Source organism: Phalacrocorax aristotelis, chromosome 8 (genome assembly GCF_949628215.1).
Source record: "Phalacrocorax aristotelis chromosome 8, bGulAri2.1, whole genome shotgun sequence".
Classification (NCBI taxonomy): domain Eukaryota; kingdom Metazoa; phylum Chordata; class Aves; order Suliformes; family Phalacrocoracidae; genus Phalacrocorax; species Phalacrocorax aristotelis.
In genome coordinates, this window is record NC_134283.1 from 29,161,198 (window position 1) to 29,180,503 (window position 19,306).

At 47.0% G+C, this 19,306-nt stretch overlaps 2 protein-coding genes across 8 annotated transcripts in view; one reads left to right on the plus strand and one right to left on the minus strand.

Annotated features, from left to right (window-relative positions):
• Positions 1-701: 701 nt before the first annotated feature.
• RARS1 (arginyl-tRNA synthetase 1) lies at positions 702-19,161 on the plus strand. Of its 4 annotated transcripts, XM_075102143.1 has the most exons (17): positions 715-811; positions 2,506-2,605; positions 3,971-4,107; positions 6,219-6,353; positions 6,845-7,033; positions 10,745-10,856; positions 11,857-11,957; positions 12,447-12,568; positions 12,869-12,989; positions 13,302-13,431; positions 13,752-13,856; positions 14,792-14,970; positions 15,511-15,620; positions 16,334-16,439; positions 17,543-17,715; positions 18,383-18,630; positions 19,014-19,161. In XM_075102143.1, exons 3-17 carry the CDS (start codon positions 4,057-4,059, stop codon positions 19,121-19,123), a joined length of 1,992 nt encoding a protein of 663 aa, XP_074958244.1. In that variant the 5' UTR covers positions 715-811; positions 2,506-2,605; positions 3,971-4,056; the 3' UTR covers positions 19,124-19,161. The 4 variants fall into 4 exon arrangements, with proteins under 4 accessions (XP_074958247.1, XP_074958244.1, XP_074958248.1 ...); XM_075102147.1 differs by lacking the exon at positions 3,971-4,107; XM_075102144.1 differs by lacking the exon at positions 2,506-2,605 and having other exon boundaries at positions 747-811.
• Positions 17,682-19,306, minus strand: part of LOC142061300 (rho GTPase-activating protein 7-like) — a 54,892-nt gene continuing 53,267 nt past the window's right edge. For 2 of the 4 annotated variants that reach the window (XM_075102137.1, XM_075102140.1), the window contains exon 12: positions 19,016-19,130. The gene's annotated coding sequence lies outside the window, so the exon portion shown is untranslated. Of the gene's footprint in view, positions 17,770-18,729; positions 18,804-19,015; positions 19,131-19,306 lie in introns of those variants that run through there. The other 2 variants (XM_075102139.1, XM_075102138.1) reach the window with 2 other exon arrangements.

Consider the following 19,306-nt stretch of genomic DNA (forward strand, 5'->3'; position numbering starts at 1 on the left):
TGGAAATCCTTCAGACCAGGCATTTTTGAGAAGTAGCTGGTGGATTTCTCTTGAGTAAGCGAAATCTTGATTATTTTTTTTTTTCCCTTTTCTTCTAAATATAGGTTTTTATTAGAGGTGCTTGAGATGTAGCTCACCTGCTCCCTGGTTTCTTATGGAAAAAAATGTTATTTTGCACATACTGGGGTAAGAGCCAGCTGACTCATTGCTAACCGCAGCCCACCATCTCTGCCCCACGGATCTCCCTGCTGTGCCCCTGGGTATCTTGGAGGGAGCGTTACCCACCACCACCCCCTGAAGACATGGCATAGCAATAGCAAAACCGGCACAAGTGGTTGGGTTTCCTCCTTCCCCTGTGCATTTACTGCCTTTTCCCAGGAGTTTGCTGCACCTCAACGACAGGCCTTGGGCCCTGCCTGCTCGGCATGCAGGCCTTTGCTGCAGTGCCAAGGTGGGTCAGCCAAGGCTGGGGGCCATTTTCCACCCCATGCTGGGGTGGCGCGTGTATCATCCACGGTAACTGCGGGGCGGGGGCCTTTCCCTAACGCAAAGCTGCGTGTTGCTCCGTCCCTTGGAACTGTAGCGGCAGCACCGGGGGCGCGAGAGCCGCTGACGGAATCGGGCGTCCCAGCTCTGACGCGTGGGCTGTGACGTCAGACCCCGGGCGGTGCTGGGGTCCTCCCCGCCGGCCGGGGGCGCCGTCTGCCCCGCGCCCGGCTTCCCGCCGCTTCCGCTGGCGCCGCTTCCGCTTTCCGGCCGCTGGAGGATGGAGGGGCGCGTGGCGCAGTCCGCAGCGCGGCTGGCGCGGCAGGTGTGGGGCGGGGAACGGCGGGGCACGGCACGGTGGGGCCGGGGACGCACCGGGGCCACCCCGCACCGCCCGCGGGCAGAGCGGCGCCCGGCGGCGCGGCGCGGCCCGGAGGCCCCCGCCGGGGAGCCCCTGAGGGGGCTGGGCTCGGGAGTGCGGCGGGGGGGCGGCTCCCGAGCGAGTGGCCCGGGCAGGCGGGAAACCTGAGCCGTGCGCGGAGCCCGGGGCGGGCTGCTGGCCAGTGCTGGGGGGCGGGGGGCTGGGCTCGGGCCGAAAGGCCGAAAGCAGGCGGGGGCTGCAGCCCGTTCCTCGTTTCTTTCATTTCTCTTCAGGCAAAAAGTAGCTTTACTGTAGATCCTCCTCGTCCCCGAGCCCCTGTGCCGTGGGGTGCAGCTCCCGGCACGCTCAGCGAGGGTGAGGGGCTCAAGGTGAAGTTCTGCAAAAACTTCCCCCCAAAAAAGGGCAGCGGGAGGATGTCGGGCGCGGGTCCGTGTGTTACCGCCCTAGCTCTTTGTGCCGTTATCTAGCTGGCTGTGGTTGCCCTGCGGCCCGGCCGGGCGATGGGCAGCGGGGCAGCACCGGGCCCGCGGGCCGGGGAGCCCTGGGCGGCGGGAGGGCCTGCTGGAGGGCGGGCGCCACCACGGCCGCCCTGGCTCCTCCAACAGGTTCGTTGCGCACCCATAAGGTGCCGAGGGGCGGGAAAAAGGTGGCAATATCCCTTTCCCTTTTCAGTGCCTAAAAAGTTTAATCACAACCGTCAGGTTTGTCATAACTAATGGCTGATATTGACAGTAGAGTACAGAGGCAGCTTCAGGAAAACTTTGAGTCCTACAGGTTAACTTCTCATATAGTGCCCCAAGAGCACAGAACTGAGAGATTCTGGGCACTTGGCTTGTGTTTTTTTGCCTACCACACATGTGCTCCTAAGCAACTTTTCAGTATGTTTTCTACCCACAATTCAAACATACAATAAGTACTCCATAAAATACTGAGACAATAAATCTGGCTGTTGAATCTCTGCAACTCTTTTTGCCTTTATTTTTCCGTTTCTCCTTTGTAGCTGCCAGGAGAGGAAGGGCATCTAGGGCATTCTGGCAAGGTGGTTCGCCCTTTGTCATCACTGCTATCTGGTCTTTAGTCCATAAACAAATTCCACTCACCCTGAAGCAAAGGAAGAGGGATGGTGTTGAGCTCTCATTCCAGGAGGCTGAAAGAGGCCATGTGGAATTACTGAGCCTGAATCTGCCTGTCACTTTGCTCCCAGCCATGTGCTTCCTGGTGCCAGCTCCAGTATGCCCTGGAGACCCTTGTGAGCTGGCTGGCAGGAATCATTACCTCTTTGGGAAAGTAACCCAATGAAGAGTAGAGAGTGTGTGCTGAGTTATTACACGGAGCCAGCTCAGCAAAGGCTTGGCAGAGTAGTAGCAGAGATAAAACCGTGCAGGAGGCAAGAAGGAGGGGAAGGAAGAGAGGTGCTGTGACGCCTTTGCCATGCTTTCTAAGCCCATTTTCTCTCTTTTGGATTTTTTTTAATGTGATGGAGAAAAGCTCGGTCACATTAAAGCCCAGAGGCAGAAGCTTATGCCGGTTTCCTGTTAATTCAGCGGGGTCTTTGGAAGGCATTCTTGTGTCCTAAGGGAAAATGTAAGGATGATTTTGGTCCTATTGAAAAAGCTATAGTTTTTTTGTATTCACAGGTGAGGGGAAGATTTCTAGTACTCAGCTGACCAAAGAGCCCTTGGAGATGTCAGCATGGCCTCATGTAATTCGTGCAGCTTCTCATGAGGTGGTCATCAGGTATGACCCTTTACTGACAAGTTGTGATATGTCCAGGGCTGTGCAGGTAGAATAATCCAGCGGGTGAAACTTTATGTCCTGAACAGCAGCTTTTTCCTTCCTTTTCTCAGTTAACATGTTTTGTAGATCACAGGTGTATTGGATGGTACTGTGAGAGAGGAGTTACAAGAGGTATCTGTAGTTTAATGTAGTTTGTTTTTCAGAAAAAATGTAGAATTTATAATATCCCTTTAATAACATCTAGCATTCATAGGTGATTTGCTAGAGAATTAGGTTTATCACAGGTTGCTGTGAAAAGGGGCGTTTATAACATGAATGTCTGAAGACCTTTTTTCAGACAAGCTTGGAACATGCTTATGGGTGCGGGGGCCATAGAATCATAGGGTATCTCAAGTTGGAAGGGACCCATAAGGATCATCGAGTCCAACTCCTTGCTACTTACAGGACTACCTAAAACTATACCATATGACAAGGAGGGTCATCCAGACGCTCCTTGAACTCTTGACAGGCTTGGTGCCGTGACTACTTCTGTGGGGAGCCTGTTCCAATGACTGACCACCAGTCATTCAGTGAAGAACCTTTTCCTAATGTTCAATCTGAACTTTCCCTGATGTGGCTTCATTCCGTTTTCCCGTGTCCTATTGCTGGTCACCAGAGAGGAGGGTTGTGAGTGGTGTTCCCCTCACTACTAGCCCATGAACCAGGGTGCCCTTGTTGCCAGTTTTGGAGCTGTTAGCTCTACTCAGCTGTGTGGCTGTCCCAACCCGGCTGTTGTGATCTTAACCCCATCAGTTCTGGAACTCAGTCTAATCATTGCTGAGTTCAGGCTTTTCTGCTGGGTGGTTTTGAATGAAAAGTTCATTTTATCATCTGTATTAACTGTTGATGAGCACAAAAGGGAGACTTAAATGGCAGCAGCAATATTGGGATGGGCAGCTAGACCACCATGGTGAAACCTTTCGCTTTCAGTTCACACTGAAGTAGCATAAAGACTGCTACTGAAACTTTCTGCAGAAGAGCAGCACAAAACATTGTAGGAAAATGTACCAGTCTGGGCTGTCACGTTGGGCTTGGCCGAATCTGAAATGGGGCCAGCCTGGATGCCTCCTATCTGCAGGTGTCTGTGCCACGAATTTACTATTTTGGTGCAGTCACGGGAAAGAAGCAGATGAGACCTACTGAACTGTGGCATTGTTTTAGAGTTCTTTACCTCCTGGCCAAATCCAAGTGATTAGGATACTAGTTGTCACCCCGTATTTGTGTTGGAAAAGCTGTTTGCCCCAGGGGTTGATGATTCCTGACAACCCTTGTTCTGGGTTCTGGCCATGCATGTGGATAAACCTCTTTCCTCATCCTCTCTTGTAGTCTAACAATATGGAAAGAAGCTCCAGTAAGATACTGGTCATCTTGCCTCCAGCAAGTCTTCACTTGGGTGGCCAGAGGCATCTGTGATGATGAAGGAAAATCCAAATCAAATTGCTGTTCTGAAAAGTTTGCCAATGGTACTGAAATATCTCGGTGGCTGTAGTTTTGGGGGAATCTTTTAATGCAGGAGGAGTGAGTGTGAGCTTGGATATGTAGCGATTTTAATTTCAAAAGCAGAATCCAAATTTCTGCATCTGGACAATGTTTGTCCTCAGTGCAAAGCTCCCCTTAAGGACTGACTTGCTAACCTGCTTTGAATCTGGTGACTTTGTTAGAGAGAAGATAATACTGGGTGGACACAGAATTTACAGATAATGTGATATTAAGAGTAGAACACATCTCTGCTTTTCTTAAAGCACATTCTAGGGTGGGGGTGGGTGAGTTATGCATGTTGCTGCTCTGATGTTCCTTTAAGTCAGTTTGTAGCAATAATGCTTACTTTTAACTTACAGTAAAACAACTGTAAAACAATGTAATGAAATCTCTCTTGTGCTATTTTAAACTTGAAGTTCAGTCTGAAAATTTTTCAAATGGATTGTAAGTTACATGAAATGCCACCAGGTCAGGCCAGTCAGAAGAGTCAAAAATAAATATATTTTCGGTTGGTTTATGGGGGAAGGTATGTATATGTATGTGAAAGAAAAATAGTCTGATTTTTCGAGGGTCTGCCTTGGGTTAAAAGAATAGGCTGCAAAAGGAAAATCTGTGATGGACTATTTGAAGTGAGGTATTCCTGAGATACAGCTGTGCTGTTCAATGATTTTAGTTTGTTAAATGCCAAAGCAGAGGTTCAGATAAAGGTGGTTTTTTTTCTCAGAGTCATATTCCTTCACATCTGAACCTGCAGGAAGCATCCTGTTCTCCTGTAGCAGAGGAGACCTTGAGGCTGTAAAATGTGCTGGAAGCTGAAGCAAAAATGAAGAATGATCTCAAAAGTACTCATTTTGAGCTTGTTCCACAAACAGCCCAATCTTAAGATTGTTTTGGTTCAGCTTAGGGTTTTTGAGCATCTACAGTTATTACAGTGGCATTTGTGGGAGCTGTTGTTCAGGCAGACATATAAGACCAGAAGGCTTGATGGCCCATGTTTTTTTCCTTAATTAAATATTCTGTTTGTTTCAAGAGCAACAATGTAAATGAGCCCTTTCTAATAAAGTTTGGTGGCCTATGTGACTAAATAATAGCCTGAACTACCTCCTCCTGTGGGGGTTCTGGTAGAGGAGGGCCTGAATGAGTCTGGTGACAGGCTGGTGAGCCAGGGTGTGGAGTGCTCGCTGCCTCTCCCTCATAGTGGCGTTGAGTCACTTCACTTTTCAATAGCCTCTGGACTTCTGTTCATGAGCCAGGTTTGTGGCTGATGGGCACAAAGCCTGTTATGGGGGAGGACAAGAGATGGAGAGCAGAGATGAAGTTTCAGATGTTTGGCTTCTGTAGGCAATGGAGTGAAGAAAATTACTGCTCCTTGCAGCAGTTTCCAACCATTGGACTAAGACTGCCTGTTGAAGCATTTGGCTGTGAAGTCTGGAGGGACACAGGGAAGCGAGGGGAAGTTTGCTTATTTGGAGCATAGAGGTCCACCTGAAATTCGTGATTGTTCCTGAATGCTTTATGTCAGTTTTAAGGGAGAAGCCGTGCTGGAGGTGGGAGTGCACGCTGCAGGAAAGGCCCTATGAATTCCCTTCCACAGCACGCTGTGTTTCTTGGCATTCCTGTCTCCATTTGGTGTTTGAGCATGCGGGGGTTGTGTGAATGATTGTGGTTTCACCCTCTGGAGGAGAAATGGTGGCATGGGAGATGGTGAAACTGGCTGAAGGAGGCTTTAGGGAATTTTGAGTCAAAACATTTTACATCTTTATTAGATTAAAAAAGCTGGAGAAAGTACTTTTTCTGGGAATATGTTTTATTAGCATGACTTGTTTGCAAGTAATGCTAATATCAAGCACTTCTGTCTTGATATTAGTGAGGTTATTATCTCACTGACCATTTTTAAGAATGTTTCAGAATCCCAGTTTTTGACACAAATAGAAACCACCTTTAAACATTAATTGTTTGGAACTATTCAACTTACATATCATTGCTGTTACCTTTATGAGGCAAAACTAGAACTGTATCTGAGATCTTGCAGCTCCTCGCCTTCTGTCTCCCCACTCCCAAGAATTACTGTGTGATAATTTGATTTGTTTTTCAGGAAAACGAGATCAAGTTGTTAACTGCAGAAATTGAGCATCTGAAGAACTTTGGATGCTTGGGAGTCTCCCCAAGTTTGGAAGGGTTGCGAGACGAAAACGCAAAACTTAAGTATCGGTTAAATTTCCTTCGAAAGGTAAGGTAATAATTAATGCTGTAGCATGTGGTTTTGTTCTCATTAAGACAAGCTAAATGAATGATGTCAGTTTGTTACAGCTAGTGATGTGTGACAGCATGGTCACTCTGTTCTGACGCCTTAATTGATGGTGGCACATCAGATAGTTCTTGGTTCCTGAAACAGAAACCTACTTTATGAAAAATGGCAGTAGGTTAATAAGCCCACACCGAATAGTCTTGGCTAGTCACATAAGGGGCAGCCCAGCTGAGATCTCTACTAAAGGTGTGAGAAGTAATGCAACCCTGTGTTCAGGGGAAGTGGGAGGTTCAAAGGGAGAAGCAGCTCCTGAATCACATGATTTTTATGTTGTATATGTTGAGCCTCTGCCTAGAGGTGTCAGCCAAATCTGTCAGCAATGCTTTGCTAGGAAGCCAAGGAAGAAATTGGGGTGTAAAGGCTCCTCAGATGCTGTGAATTTAGCCTTCTGGATTTTGTTTTTTTTTTTTCAGAGCCTTCAGGAGGAAAGAAGTAAAACAGCAAAAAGCATGATTAATATCAACAGCTGTCTTCAGGAGATCTTTGGAGCTGCTATTCAGGCTGCCTACCCAGATTTAGAAAACCCTCCACTAGTAGTGACACCAAGTCAGCAGCCCAAATTTGGGGATTACCAGTGTAACAGCGCCATGGGCATAACACAGGTAAATCTGAACAGTCTTGGAAAAAGAGGAAAAAATGGGGATGTTGTCTGTTGGAAGCTAAGTGATGAACAGCACAGTGAGAGCTGCAAGATTGCACCTCTTTCAGGCTTGTTGCGGGCCTCTGGTCTGAGAATTCCCTGAGTATCTAATGGCATTTTAGCGGAAGCCTTGGCCCTCACAGACTAGACCTTTAAACCTCTGATTAGATGACTTGTTACATGTGTATCACGCAGAAGAACTGCTCAGTTCATGGGATCTAAATCAAATCAGGATTTAAGTGCTGCATTGATTTCCTAATGATGTGCAATTAACTACCAGTTAATGAGCTATATGTTTGGAACTAGTATCAGCAAAAAAATTAATCACAGTTCTTGACAGTTACAAAATGACAATAGACACGTACAAATCTCTGAATGGTCTCCTGTAACACCAGGAAAGTATGACATCCCCACACGCATTTGCAGTTATGTGCACACCCCCCATTCTCCCAGGGCAGGTGGGTTACAGACACACGCCCGGTCTCTGGGAGCGCGGGTGGGTTCCCCTCGTTGCACACACCTCCTGTGGGTGTGGGTGCTGCAGCTTCCTAGCGCCCACTAGCGCACACGGCAGTGAGAAGGGGCCCAGGCGCTCCCCTGTGCGGCCAAGTGGGGCACAGGTGCCTGCGTGCTGCATCCTGAACTGCCCTCCACGAGCTCCGGTGTGGGCCACTCACAGCATCTGATGGCATGGGCCATTGTACGGCCCGTGCAGAGGCTGTGGTGTGCACGAAGCACCTGCTCACAGTGTCCAACGAGGTGTAGAGTACTGCTCAGGCATTGTCCTGCATGCTGCTCTAGGTGACTCCCGTGTTTCAAAAGTCTCTCTTTAACTCCCTGGTTACAGCTGAATTTGGCTGATTGTTGTTGCATTCCTTTAAGCATTTTCAGTTTTGTGACAAATGCTCTTTCAGACAGATTTGAGTGCACTACTCTACACACTTTATGCTCATGTTCCTATCTTAATGGCTGGTTTTATCCAAGCATTTGTTGAGGGGAGGCTGTGTGAACAACCCCACATCTATGGTTGGTGGCATCTATATTTTCTTTTAACTGAGCAAAAGGCAGGAAATGTGGGGTTTTTGTTATGATGTTCTGATCTTGGAGGTTTTCAGGCAACTGTAAGAATGGTTCCACTTTACAGAACACCTGTTAAGTGTGTGCAAAGGAAGGAGTGGGGCTTTTTTTTAACCTGGCTAGTATCAACAGTTATTTTGGAAATTATGGCATTGCTGCTTTCTGGGAGATATTTGGCCAAAGAGGACCCAAACAGAATAAGAGACACTTCAGGAATGCTGAGTGGGCTGGGACTATGCTGAAGTAAAACCAGGAGATGGGGAAGAAAGAAGGTAGTGCATTCTAGCTCAGGTGCTGAAGTGCCCAAACTTTCAATACACTGATGCCTTTGAGTGAAGAGATAGGCTGTTTCTAATTACAAATCTTTTATTTTTCAGTCTCAACAGAAGCAACATTTTTTATTTTTTAAGTGTTGCATTGTCAGTTCACCTTTATTTTAATCTATTAGACGGGTAATCTTGACATCAAATTTGCACCAGCACACGTGGAATTTTACTCTCCCCAGTTGCCATCAGCAGCCACTATGTCTGTTGTCCTGTCGCAATGAGTTTGACTCCCAGGCCACGTCAATACGTGCCAGCCAGCAGGCTCTTCGTCTAAAGTGCCAAGGCGGAAACAGCCCTCACAAATACTTGTCGTCTTCCCTTGGTCTTGTTAGCATATTGTGACTGGGCTTCAGCCAGAGGAGCACCCTGGGTGACTGCACTCACACAGGCTTTCAGAGCTTTGCCATTTTTTTTTGACCGCTGCTTTACCCCAATTAAGTCACGGTTGGGATTCTTGAGCAGTCCTGGCTTCTCAGTGTCAACGTTGTTCACATAACTCGGTGTCTGGGTTTCAGGTTCCAGATTGTCAGCTGTACTGGTGAATAAGGTTTCCTGGGACTGGGCTTGGCTATAGAGTTTGTTCCCTGGAAAGCCACACAGTGTAAACTGGCCCTGAGCTTGGCAGTCCTCACACATGCAGCGCACTCAGAGCCTATCAGCACAGCAGAGCCAGGGATTGCAGTGCAGTCATCTCCCTCTGAGAGCAGCAGGTTATAGGGACTTGACTGCGGTGCATGTCTCCCGGTAGAGCCTTGTTCCCCGAGGCTGCCAGAGGAGCAGGAAGTGCCCTGAGTCCCGGCCAGCACTAGTACGTGCCAGGCAGCAACCTCTCCCTGCAATGCACTGATGCGGAAACAGCCCTCACAAATGCATATTGTTTTCCTGGGAGCTCGTTAGCATATTAATGCCTGGGGTTTGAGCCAGGAGCTCTGCTTGCTCCTTAGAGTAATAGGAGTATGGCAGCTGTTTCTGGAATGGTTTAGATACATGCCTGGAATCTGGTGTAACATGCTATAACATGCTTGTAATCTGGGTTTGCATTTATTTTTCATGTAGTCTGCACTCTGAGTACCGTTAAAGGCTACGGAGGTTTTCTTTTGTTGCTCATTCTAAGCCTTTACCATCTTGTAAAGATCCTGTTATGATCAACCGTATATGTTAAACAGGAAGCTGAAACTTAAGAAGAAGCCACATTTTACAGCAGACTGCAAGTTAGCAAATACAAGCAGTACTTGCAAGTGAGTATAAATTCTGAATTGACAAAGAGGTAGCTGCTCTTTGTTGTGGCCTTGGTGGGAACGAGGTAATAGGTTATTTTCAAACATGTCACAGTAAGAAAGGAAAATCATGTGCTCGAAAACAAATAGTTGTGGTAATTTTACACAGTGTGAATGTAGTGTTTTGCAAGGGATGGGTTCAGCTAGCTCAGAGAATCCTCCTAAAGGGTGTTTTTCTGATTTGCAAAAAAGCTATGTGAGAAGATGCTTTGGGAATGGGCAGAGAAATCATGGACTAGGTGATCTTTGAAGGTGCTTCCAGCCCAAACTGTTCTGATTTGTATGTGAACCTGCATCATGTTGCTGGAGTTCCTCACAGTGGGCCATTTATGTCTGGGGAGAAAAAGAGAGCTACTTTACCAGCAGTTTTTCTGATGCTCTTCAAAGAAAATTGGGCAATATTGGGATTATTTATTTATTCATTTATTTATTTATTAAGTTTGAGTCTAAGGCAGAACTGAAGGCAGTTTGCTTTGGTTGCTTTTAATCATAAATCGGCAGACTTGTTCTGAAACCACACTCAGCACATACTGTAGACACAGTTCAAAACTTCAAATATGGATGCTGGCAGAGCTGAGGATACCCGTGAGGCTGATGAACAGGATTTTGAAGCAGTGTGAAGGACTGTGCCAGCTATGTTGATTTTTAAAAAGTTTGTCTCTTTTGCTAGCTTAGAGAAATACAAATTTGCCAAACCACTTAACAGGTTTTGAAAAATGGCCTGGAAGATTTTCTCCTGATATAGGGACTACCCTTGAGTTGCCCTTAGCAGAAGGGAGTGAACATGTTGGGTCTAATTACGTTTCTGCTGTGTAGAAAGAGTTGATCTAATCTGCAAAAATTTGTTAGAGGTGTTTTGCTTTGTGTGTGTCTCTGCATTATGAAGCTAAAGGATCACAAGGATCTTACAATGCCACAGTTTCTATGCTTTCTGTTTCACTCTAGAATGTTTTGGAGGATTGAATTTTACTTGATCTTTTTGTTGTGTTTCAGATACTGCTCAAAACCAAGGAACAGAAGGTTAGCCCAAGAGAAATTGCTGAGAAAATATCAAAAAATATTCCTGCCAATGAATGTATCGAAAAGGTCGAAATTGCTGGTCCTGGTAAGATAGTTTCGTGTTACATGGTTTGTGTGTTTTAAAGCTGATAGGGCGATTTTATACTAGATGGCGATCAGGGAAGCAGAGTTGAGTTCAACTATTTTGTGATTTAAAACTGCAGTTATGGGGTGAAGTAACTTCTGTCTTGGTGAGCTTTGTAGCCCTCAGACTGGTGCAGTGGCAGAAAATCTACCTCTCTTAGAATTGTCAGGTAGCAATCCTGAGCCCTTTAATTAGCAATTTTTCCACTGATCCTTAAAGGACCAGCTTTTCCCCTTTGAATATTGGTGATGGGTATGAGGCCAAAATCATGAAATCACAGCAAAAATCGATATGTCCTTCTTGCTGTTGCTTGCATGGTGAGGAGCCTTGTCCTCTCAGCACTGAGATGCTGGAGTAGCAAGGTGGTTATTAAATGCTGCATCTGTTTTGTCCCTGGGATCCAGAAAGAAATAGATGGGCTCATATTCCTTGGGGCTGTAGCATAAACACAAAAATCACATGGCACAGCCCTTCAGGTGCTTGGGCAGAAGTTTGTTCATTAGCTCTGTGAAGGAGGAGAAGTAAAACATTGTTTTTCCACAAGCATTGATTATCCCAGGTGTAACAACCTTTTAGAATATTAGTTCTAAAAAAGGAGACAAAGTAGGATATTGCTTTGCATTCTGCAAATCTGGCAAGATCATTTATTTTCTCATTAAAAAATGCTTTTATAAATTCACCTTTGAGTGACAGTGTGCAAAAAGGAGTTATGTCAGTAGACTAGCTTGCAGAATCTAACTCCTGTGGTAAAGGCTACAGTGTTGTGAAACAGACATTTGTAATCTGGGAACAGAAACTGGCTTTGTTGTCCTGTTGCTGAAGGAATTTTTTGTTTGTCAAGCTAACTTCATATGCTCTTGTCCTTGGTGTGAGGAAACAGAAATCCAAGAGAGAAGGAAACAAAAAGTGCTTTGAGGCACTTCTGCATCCCCAGCACTCATTGCTAGTTTCTCCTCTAAAGGTTTTATCAATGTCCACTTGAGGAAGGATTTTGTATCGAAGCAGCTGAGCAGTTTATTGATGAATGGAGTTCAACCACCAGCTGTTGGCAAAAGGAAAAAGGTACAGCAGTAAGCACGTAGGCATCCTGCTTCCATATAGATGAAACGTGCTGGACTGCAGGTAGCTTTGAAATTCCCCCCCAAAGTGATTTCTGGAGGAGATGTCCATGTCAGCTGGTTGTTACAGCGGAGAAAATGGGATGTGACTTGGGGACTGGGGTCCATGGGGTAGGCCACGTGTACCTGGTGTGGTGTCTGGTGAGGTGAGGGACAGGGCTGCCTGGGGATGACGTGTTGTGCCAAGGTCAGTCTGGGAGCGATCCCTGCCCCTCCGCTGGGTGGGTGCAGCTGGGCCCCAGGCTGGAAGCCTGCTCTGGTGTCCCTGCTGGGCCTTCCCTGTTACTGTGTGCTGCCAGCAGCAAAGAGGGGGAGAGGGTCAATGGAAGCAAGCTTTGTTCCCCCCTGCCCCCAACAAAATCTGGATTAAACACATGGGATGTGCTAATGACTGCTGCCTTTTATTAATTTTTCCTTTGATACTGTGTCCAAGGTGGTGGTGGATTTTTCATCCCCTAACATTGCAAAGGAGATGCATGTTGGCCACCTGCGGTCTACCATCATTGGAGAAAGCATGTGTCGCCTGTTCGAATTTGCAGGTTATGATGTTCTGAGGTGAGAGTTGGCTTTTGGGTAGGGTGGGCTTGTCTGACTAAATTTATGCAATGCCTGTCTCTGTGATTTGGTATGTATTGGTCTTTTTTTATAAGCTCAGAACAAATAATACTTTATAGGTAGTAAGAAACTAAGCTGAGCAAGTGTAGCAGGGTTAGGAATCAAGACGGGCACAACTTTATTGCAGTGAAACTGGCGGGGCTTGCCTGTGTTTGGTTTCTGATATGTGTGTTTCTTCTTTTAGAATATATATTTTTAAACTGTTGGAGAAATCACTGCTATTGTGCTCTTTGCTTCAAGGTTAAACCATTTAGGAGATTGGGGCACCCAGTTTGGAATGCTCATTGCTCACCTCCAAGACAAATTTCCGGATTACTTAACTGTTTCTCCTCCCATTGGGGATCTCCAAGCTTTTTACAAGGTATTTGTAGCAAATAAGTGTGAGATTTATGTCAGCATCTGAAAAGCAGATTGAGGGTCTTTACAAATTGCAGCGTAATTTTGGAGAAACAAGAACTGAATCACTGTTAATAGGTTATTACAGTAACCTGCCACTGGGTAATGAATTGCAGTATCTGATATTGAGTTGTTGGTATGGGGCACGATTAAAGGACTTTGTAAGCATGCTGCCTCTCTGTCTTTTGAGGTGCGTATGCTTGGAGAACCTGTTACGAATGTTAGCTTGTTTCAGGGGAGGAAGAGGTACATTTTCATGTAGTGTGTTTTACCGTAGGAATCCAAGAGGAGGTTTGACACAGAGGAGGAATTTAAGAAACGTGCCTATCAATGTGTGGTGCTGCTGCAGAGCAAAAACCCAGACTTCATTAAAGCGTGGGAACTGATCTGTGATGTGTCGCGGAAAGGTGACTTTGCCGGATATGGAAACATGTCTCAGCAGTAGAACAGTGTCGCTTTCTTCACCTTTATGTCTGAGTCCATCCTCTAGTTTTCTTTTGAAAATCACTGCCACCCTGCTGCGAGAAGCTTAAAGAAAAAAGCTGATACAACCAAAGTACTGGGCTGTCTGTGGAGGCTTGCAGCTAAATCTTTTGTCTCCTGAGTCTTGGCTTCACCAAGAGATGGAGAATGCCTTTAGGGACTTTCTGTGCCTGTTGGTAAACATGCTGCTAGTTCCCACTGTGTGCATTTAATGGAAGTATTTTATTCTTTTTTTCTCCTCAAGAGTTCCAGAAAATCTACAACTGCTTGGACATCACACTCATAGAGAGAGGGGAATCATTCTACCATGAGATGATGAAAGACATCGTGAAAGAATTTGAAGATAAAGGTGAGGCTTTTGGTCTCAGACTCAGAAATTCTGCAGCTGTCAGGATGAGTGAGGTAACCTCACTCCTCTCGAGCAAGGCTTAGGACTGACGTTTTTGAAGTTGCGTGTTCCCCACCCTTGCTCTTTCTCTCAGCCACATTTCCTGAGTGGATCTTCTGTGGCATTTCCTCACAGAGAAGCATTAGCAGAATTGATTCTTGCATGTTTCATTCCAGAAAGCTTGAATCTTCTTTGTTGACACCAAAAGCAGTTTATCTGTGATATTTGTAGGCAATAGCGTGAGGTACTACTGGATTTTATTGTAACCTTAGTGAATAGTCAAGGAGTGATATATGACAAACTTCCTGGTCTTAGTGTTGTGCCTGTATGGGAACTTCCTCTGAGAAGTCTCTGTGAAGACAGAGGCATTTTTGGATCATGTTGACTTTGAGACTGGCAAGAAGCCAGATGGAGCATAAAAAGTCTCTGGTTTTAAGTGCTTCCTGTCTGGATTTGGCAGTTGTTTAATCACACCATCTGAGGTGTTCTGACTAGCCCTATCTCTGAAAGACTTTGTGCTAAGTCATCATTGCATCTCTGTAGAGTTTCTGTTGCCTTCAGTGCCATACTTTGTGATGCTGGTTTTGTGGCTGTAAAGGTGGTTCTGGATGCCGATGACATAAGTTTTTAAATCCACTTTGGTCTCTTCTGGTAAGGCCAGATCTGTAGAGATGTGCTTCCTTGTGCACAGTCTGAGTTCTGGAAGTGCAGTGACTTGGTTGGCAAAGGAGTTCTCATTTAGGTTTTTTTGTATTTTGAGCCATTAATTACTTGATAACGTGAGTGCATGGCCTTTTCTTTCTGGTAGCATCCCGGAAGGCAAGTGTTTCTGCCTGTGCTGGCCCACAAACCTCCCCATTCAGTACAACACAGAATGTTTTCCATTGCTTTTCTAGGATTTGTCCAGGTCGATGACGGCCGGAAGATTGTGTTTGTTCCAGGTTTCCCTGTCCCATTGACAATCATGAAATCGGATGGAGGTTACACGTACGACACGTCTGACTTAGCTGCTCTTAAACACAGGGTGTGCGAAGAGAAGGCTGATATCCTTATTTATGTTGTTGATAGCGGCCAGGTGAGTATGCCAACCTCTGCTGTCACTGCTGGTACAGATCACCAGAAAGTGTGTTAAATGACAGATGCAACAGTAACATAGGTAGAACACCACAGGGTTCTTAGTATGGTATATTTGCTCTTGTCCTTATCAGTGTAGTGGTGAATCTAGCTTGGTGGCTGGTGGTCTCCATGAAGAGCCTCTAAAACTGATAAATTAGGAAGAGAGCCAGTTACCACTGGAGATGGGTGAAGCCTAAGTCTCAGTAGGTCTGGAATGGGATTTGTACTGCTTATACTTATGTCTCTCCTTAGCTGAGGAAATGCAAGGTTGTCAGCTCTGTATCTCAGCAGTGATGGGAATTTACTGGTTGCTGCTTCTGTGAGCCAGGAAAGCTCTTTGAAATGTTGAACTTTCTGAAGTGGAATTTTTCTGAGGAGCTAGAATGACTTTTTAAGTCTCATTGTGAGAGCAGCATTGTGAAGAAGATAAAGCTGGGAAGAAAGCTGTACCTGGAGGAGTGGGTTGAGAAACCCATTTGTTGCTATTTGTTCCTTGCAGTCTGTGCATTTACAAACAGTGTTTGCAGCTGGACAGATGATCGGTTGGTATGATCCCAAAGTAACCAGAGTGGCCCATGCTGCGTTCGGAGTGGTGCTGGGAGAAGACAAGTAAGTCTTTGGATATAGTTTTTCCTCTGTATGTGCTCTGCAGAGGATGATTGAGTGAATGCAGAAGACTTGTTCTTGTTTGTTGGTAAGTATGTGTATGTGGCATGCCAAAAAAACCCCCAAAGCACCGCGTCCATGCTGTTATTCCTAACTGTGTCATTTAATTGCGTGTCATGGTCCTTGATCCACATAGTCATTGATGCTGTGGTCAGGTTCTCTCTTGGGCCTGGCTTCTGCTGCCTGTATTTGGGTAGGGGCACTGGGAACGGCTGGTGGAAGTGCAGTGGAAGCTGATGTGAATACTGGGAGATGGCAACAGTAAAGGCCATGATTTCCATTATTGTCTACCTGCCTCACAGTGGATGAAATGAACATTGGGAAAATAACCTCTGAGTCCTGGTCTGTAATCCAGGCCCTTGTGCTCCAGAGTCATTCTTGTGTCTGTGAAGGTGCGGCTAAAACAGTGTGCTCTGATGGTGACGTGCCGTTGTGGACTGGCTGTTCTTGCTATAGCTTTGTTATAAAAGTTACTTGTTGGGCTGGGCAGGGGTCTGGCACTGGTATTGCGTCCTGCCTAATATCTGGAACTGGGACAGTTTTGACTGTTGGAGCCTTCCCTCCCGGCCACCCCGTGGGTGTTCTCTGATATTCCCATGTTTTGTGGGAGTATTTTGCTTCTTACGCAGGTGGACATTTTGACTGTGTGTTTTCAGGAAGAAGTTCAAAACTCGTTCAGGGGATACAGTACGTCTTATGGATCTGCTGGAAGAAGGGCTGAAACGAGCCATGGAAAAGCTGAAAGACAAGGAACGGGACAAGGTAGCTGTGACAAATTGCTTATCTTTCCTGAGAACTTCCCAGGTTTGTGCATAGACCTGCGGTTTTCACATTCTGGATGTGAGCTGAGAATATGGACACTGTCAAACCGTTCGGGAGATGCTGTGGGTTGTGTACAAAATCAGTGTGATTATTTGATAGCAGTTCGGGCAAGGGGCTGTTATGGGGAAAGAAAAGTATCCCTGAGGACACAACAGTGAGGAAACATGAGCTGTGGGCAGCATGCTGGCCTCTGGCTGGTACTGCAGAGCTTTTTGAGGACAGGAGAGGAGAGTTGGGCCTGGCAGGGTAGCTGGCCTTGCAGGCACCATCAGGTCTCACTGGTGTGATGGCATCAGTGGTGAATCCCATGGGATGCCACCGGAGGTGGTGGCAGAATATAGAGTTGCAGCCTTGGCCTGCTGGGCTAGTGGTGACTTCTGGTGCTGGATGGTTGAGGATCTGCAGGGGACTTTGGCATCAGTCTTCACCCTTTCCCTTGGAGGCTGTGGCAGAGTTTGCTGGAGGCCCTTTGCTTAATGAGATTTCTGTCCTGGATCCTGATGGCCTGGAGAGAACTGGACAGTGTGCGACTTGGAATGGAACAGAAGGACCAAACTTTGTCCAAGCACTGTGTGAGGCAGTGGAAATAGGAAGTGCAGTTCCTTGGTGCTGTGCAGCGTACAGTGAAAATGAAATGTCACTTTTAAACAGGAAAATGAGAAAGCATAGAAAAAAAACACCTTGAAAATCTCCCAAGGGCTCATATGAGTCAGACACAATGTGCTTTGCCATGCTGACAGGGTGCTGATCCACCAGAGAGGGGTTTTGTGAGCGTTTGGACTGCGGTGTCAGCCTTAACATGGGCAGGGCTGCAGTGCCATTTGATTGCAGGAGAAGTGAGGGGGGGATGTGGGGGTTATCTGCGGTCTTGAGGTGGGAAAGTGGGTGTGAGCCTTTCACTGAGTACCACATGGGTAAAATCCCCTCAGCAGCCTGGGCTTTCCTCTTGACCCATGTTGAGTGGCCAAGGCTGTGTGTTGTGGTTTGTGATGCCAACGTAGCACTCTTCCTCATAAGTGTTACCTGTTTTGAAATTGCAACAGGTCCTCACAGCAGAAGAGCTGAAAGCTGCCCAGACATCAGTTGCTTTTGGATGTATTAAGTATGCAGATCTCTCCCACAACAGACTAAACGATTACGTATTCTCCTTCGACAAGATGCTAGATGACCGAGGAAACACAGCTGCATATTTGCTGTATGCCTTTACACGGATCAGGTAGGTTGAGTGTGCTGGGAGTTGCTTGGAGTTGGTCTCTGGTGCTCTCTGCATCTTTATCTCAAAGGAACATGTGGGGAAAGGGGTGACTTAGTGCTGTTAAGGGGTAGCTGGTAAAAGAAGCCAGCTACACCAGTATGTGCCATAGGCAAGATTTTATTTGTCATTGGAAATGGTGTCCTCTGCTATCTGAAACAGGGCTCTTCCATGCAACGTGCATCCTGGGCTTTTAGCTATCAGGGAGGGAACTCTGGGAGTGTCTGGTAATGCCATTAGAGGTTTTAGGTGGTTGGAGAGGGGTGATCCTTTGTTCCAGCAGCTTCTCACCTCAGGTGTTGCCGTACCCCGCACAGATTTTGTGGCATCCTGAGCCCTGGTCTGCTTGGCAGCATCAGCTGTCCTTGCCGACACCTGTGCCCAGAGCACATCCCTCCCTCTTCCTCTGCAGTGCCTGGTTGGATCGCTCTGAGGGCAGCACCTCCCCAGGCATTCCCAGGGCTGATTGCTCTCTTCTAGCCTGGTAACCCAGGATTGGTGAGCAAGGAGATCAGCGGGTGGCCTGTGGTAGTCCTGATAACAGCCAGACACGTGACCAGCTGCAGGCTGGCCCTGGGGCAGGTTAAGCTGTGGGACCCTCACAAGCATACTGTGGTTTGGATCATTCCAGGGCTATTGCTCGCCTGGCCAATATTGATGAGCAGATGCTGCGGAAGGCAGCCAAGGAGGAGGTGCTCATCCTTGACCATGAGAAGGAGTGGAAACTGGGCAAGTGCATCCTGAGGTTCCCTGAGATCCTGCAGAAGATCCTGGAGGACTTGTTATTGCACACGCTCTGTGACTACCTTTATGAGCTGGCCACTACCTTCACCGAGTTCTACGACAACTGCTACTGCGTTGAGAAGGACAGGCAGAGTGGTGAGTGTTGGCCGTGGGGTGCTACATGTGCCTGTGTCACACACCACGGTACAGGCAATCTGTGGGGTGTTTCCCTGTGCTGGGAAGGCCATTGTCACACTACTTGATGCTGCAGAACAAATGCTGTCCATGTGGGAGTACTGAAGGTGGCTGGCACAGCCTGTGTCACCATCCTGTGAAGCAGGAGGGTTGAGAAGAGACTTGTGAGCAACCAGGCACCTGGAAACAGGAGAGCTGATCAGTCTGCCTGGCTTGGGGAGAACTGGATGGGGCTCAGTGTGCCCAGCCCCGGGGCCAGTTTGTGGACAGATGGGCTTCCCCTGGGGAAGACAGCATTAGCTGTTCTGAGCAGGTGCTCCAGCTCCTCCCTTGGTGTTTTGCAGGCCAGATCGTGAAGGTGAACATGTGGAGGCTGCTGCTGTGCGAAGCCACTGCCACCGTCATGGCCAAAGGATTTGACATCCTGGGGATTAAGCCTGTGCAGAGGATGTAGCTGTTCCCTGTGGGGTGACAATAAAGGGACTAAACGACTGGAGGTGTCTGTGTCTGTTAGGGTGGAGTTGTGGTAAGGGAAGATGCTCCAGGGGAGCAGCACCCTCTTAGGAGAGAAAGGAAGGAAGAAATGAAAGGCAAGGAGGAAGTAAGGGAAGAAGGAAAGAAGGGAGGGGGGAGGGAG

Coding starts and splice junctions, on each gene's coding strand:
- RARS1 (XM_075102143.1), top strand. CDS start 4,057: ATGATGAAGGAAAATCCAAATCAAATTGCTGTTCTGAAAAGTTTGCCA. Junction 10,857..11,856: donor GGTCGAAATTGCTGGTCCTG/GTAAGATAGTTT, acceptor TCTCCTCTAAAG/GTTTTATCAATGTCCACTTG. Junction 18,631..19,013: donor TGAGAAGGACAGGCAGAGTG/GTGAGTGTTGGC, acceptor GGTGTTTTGCAG/GCCAGATCGTGAAGGTGAAC.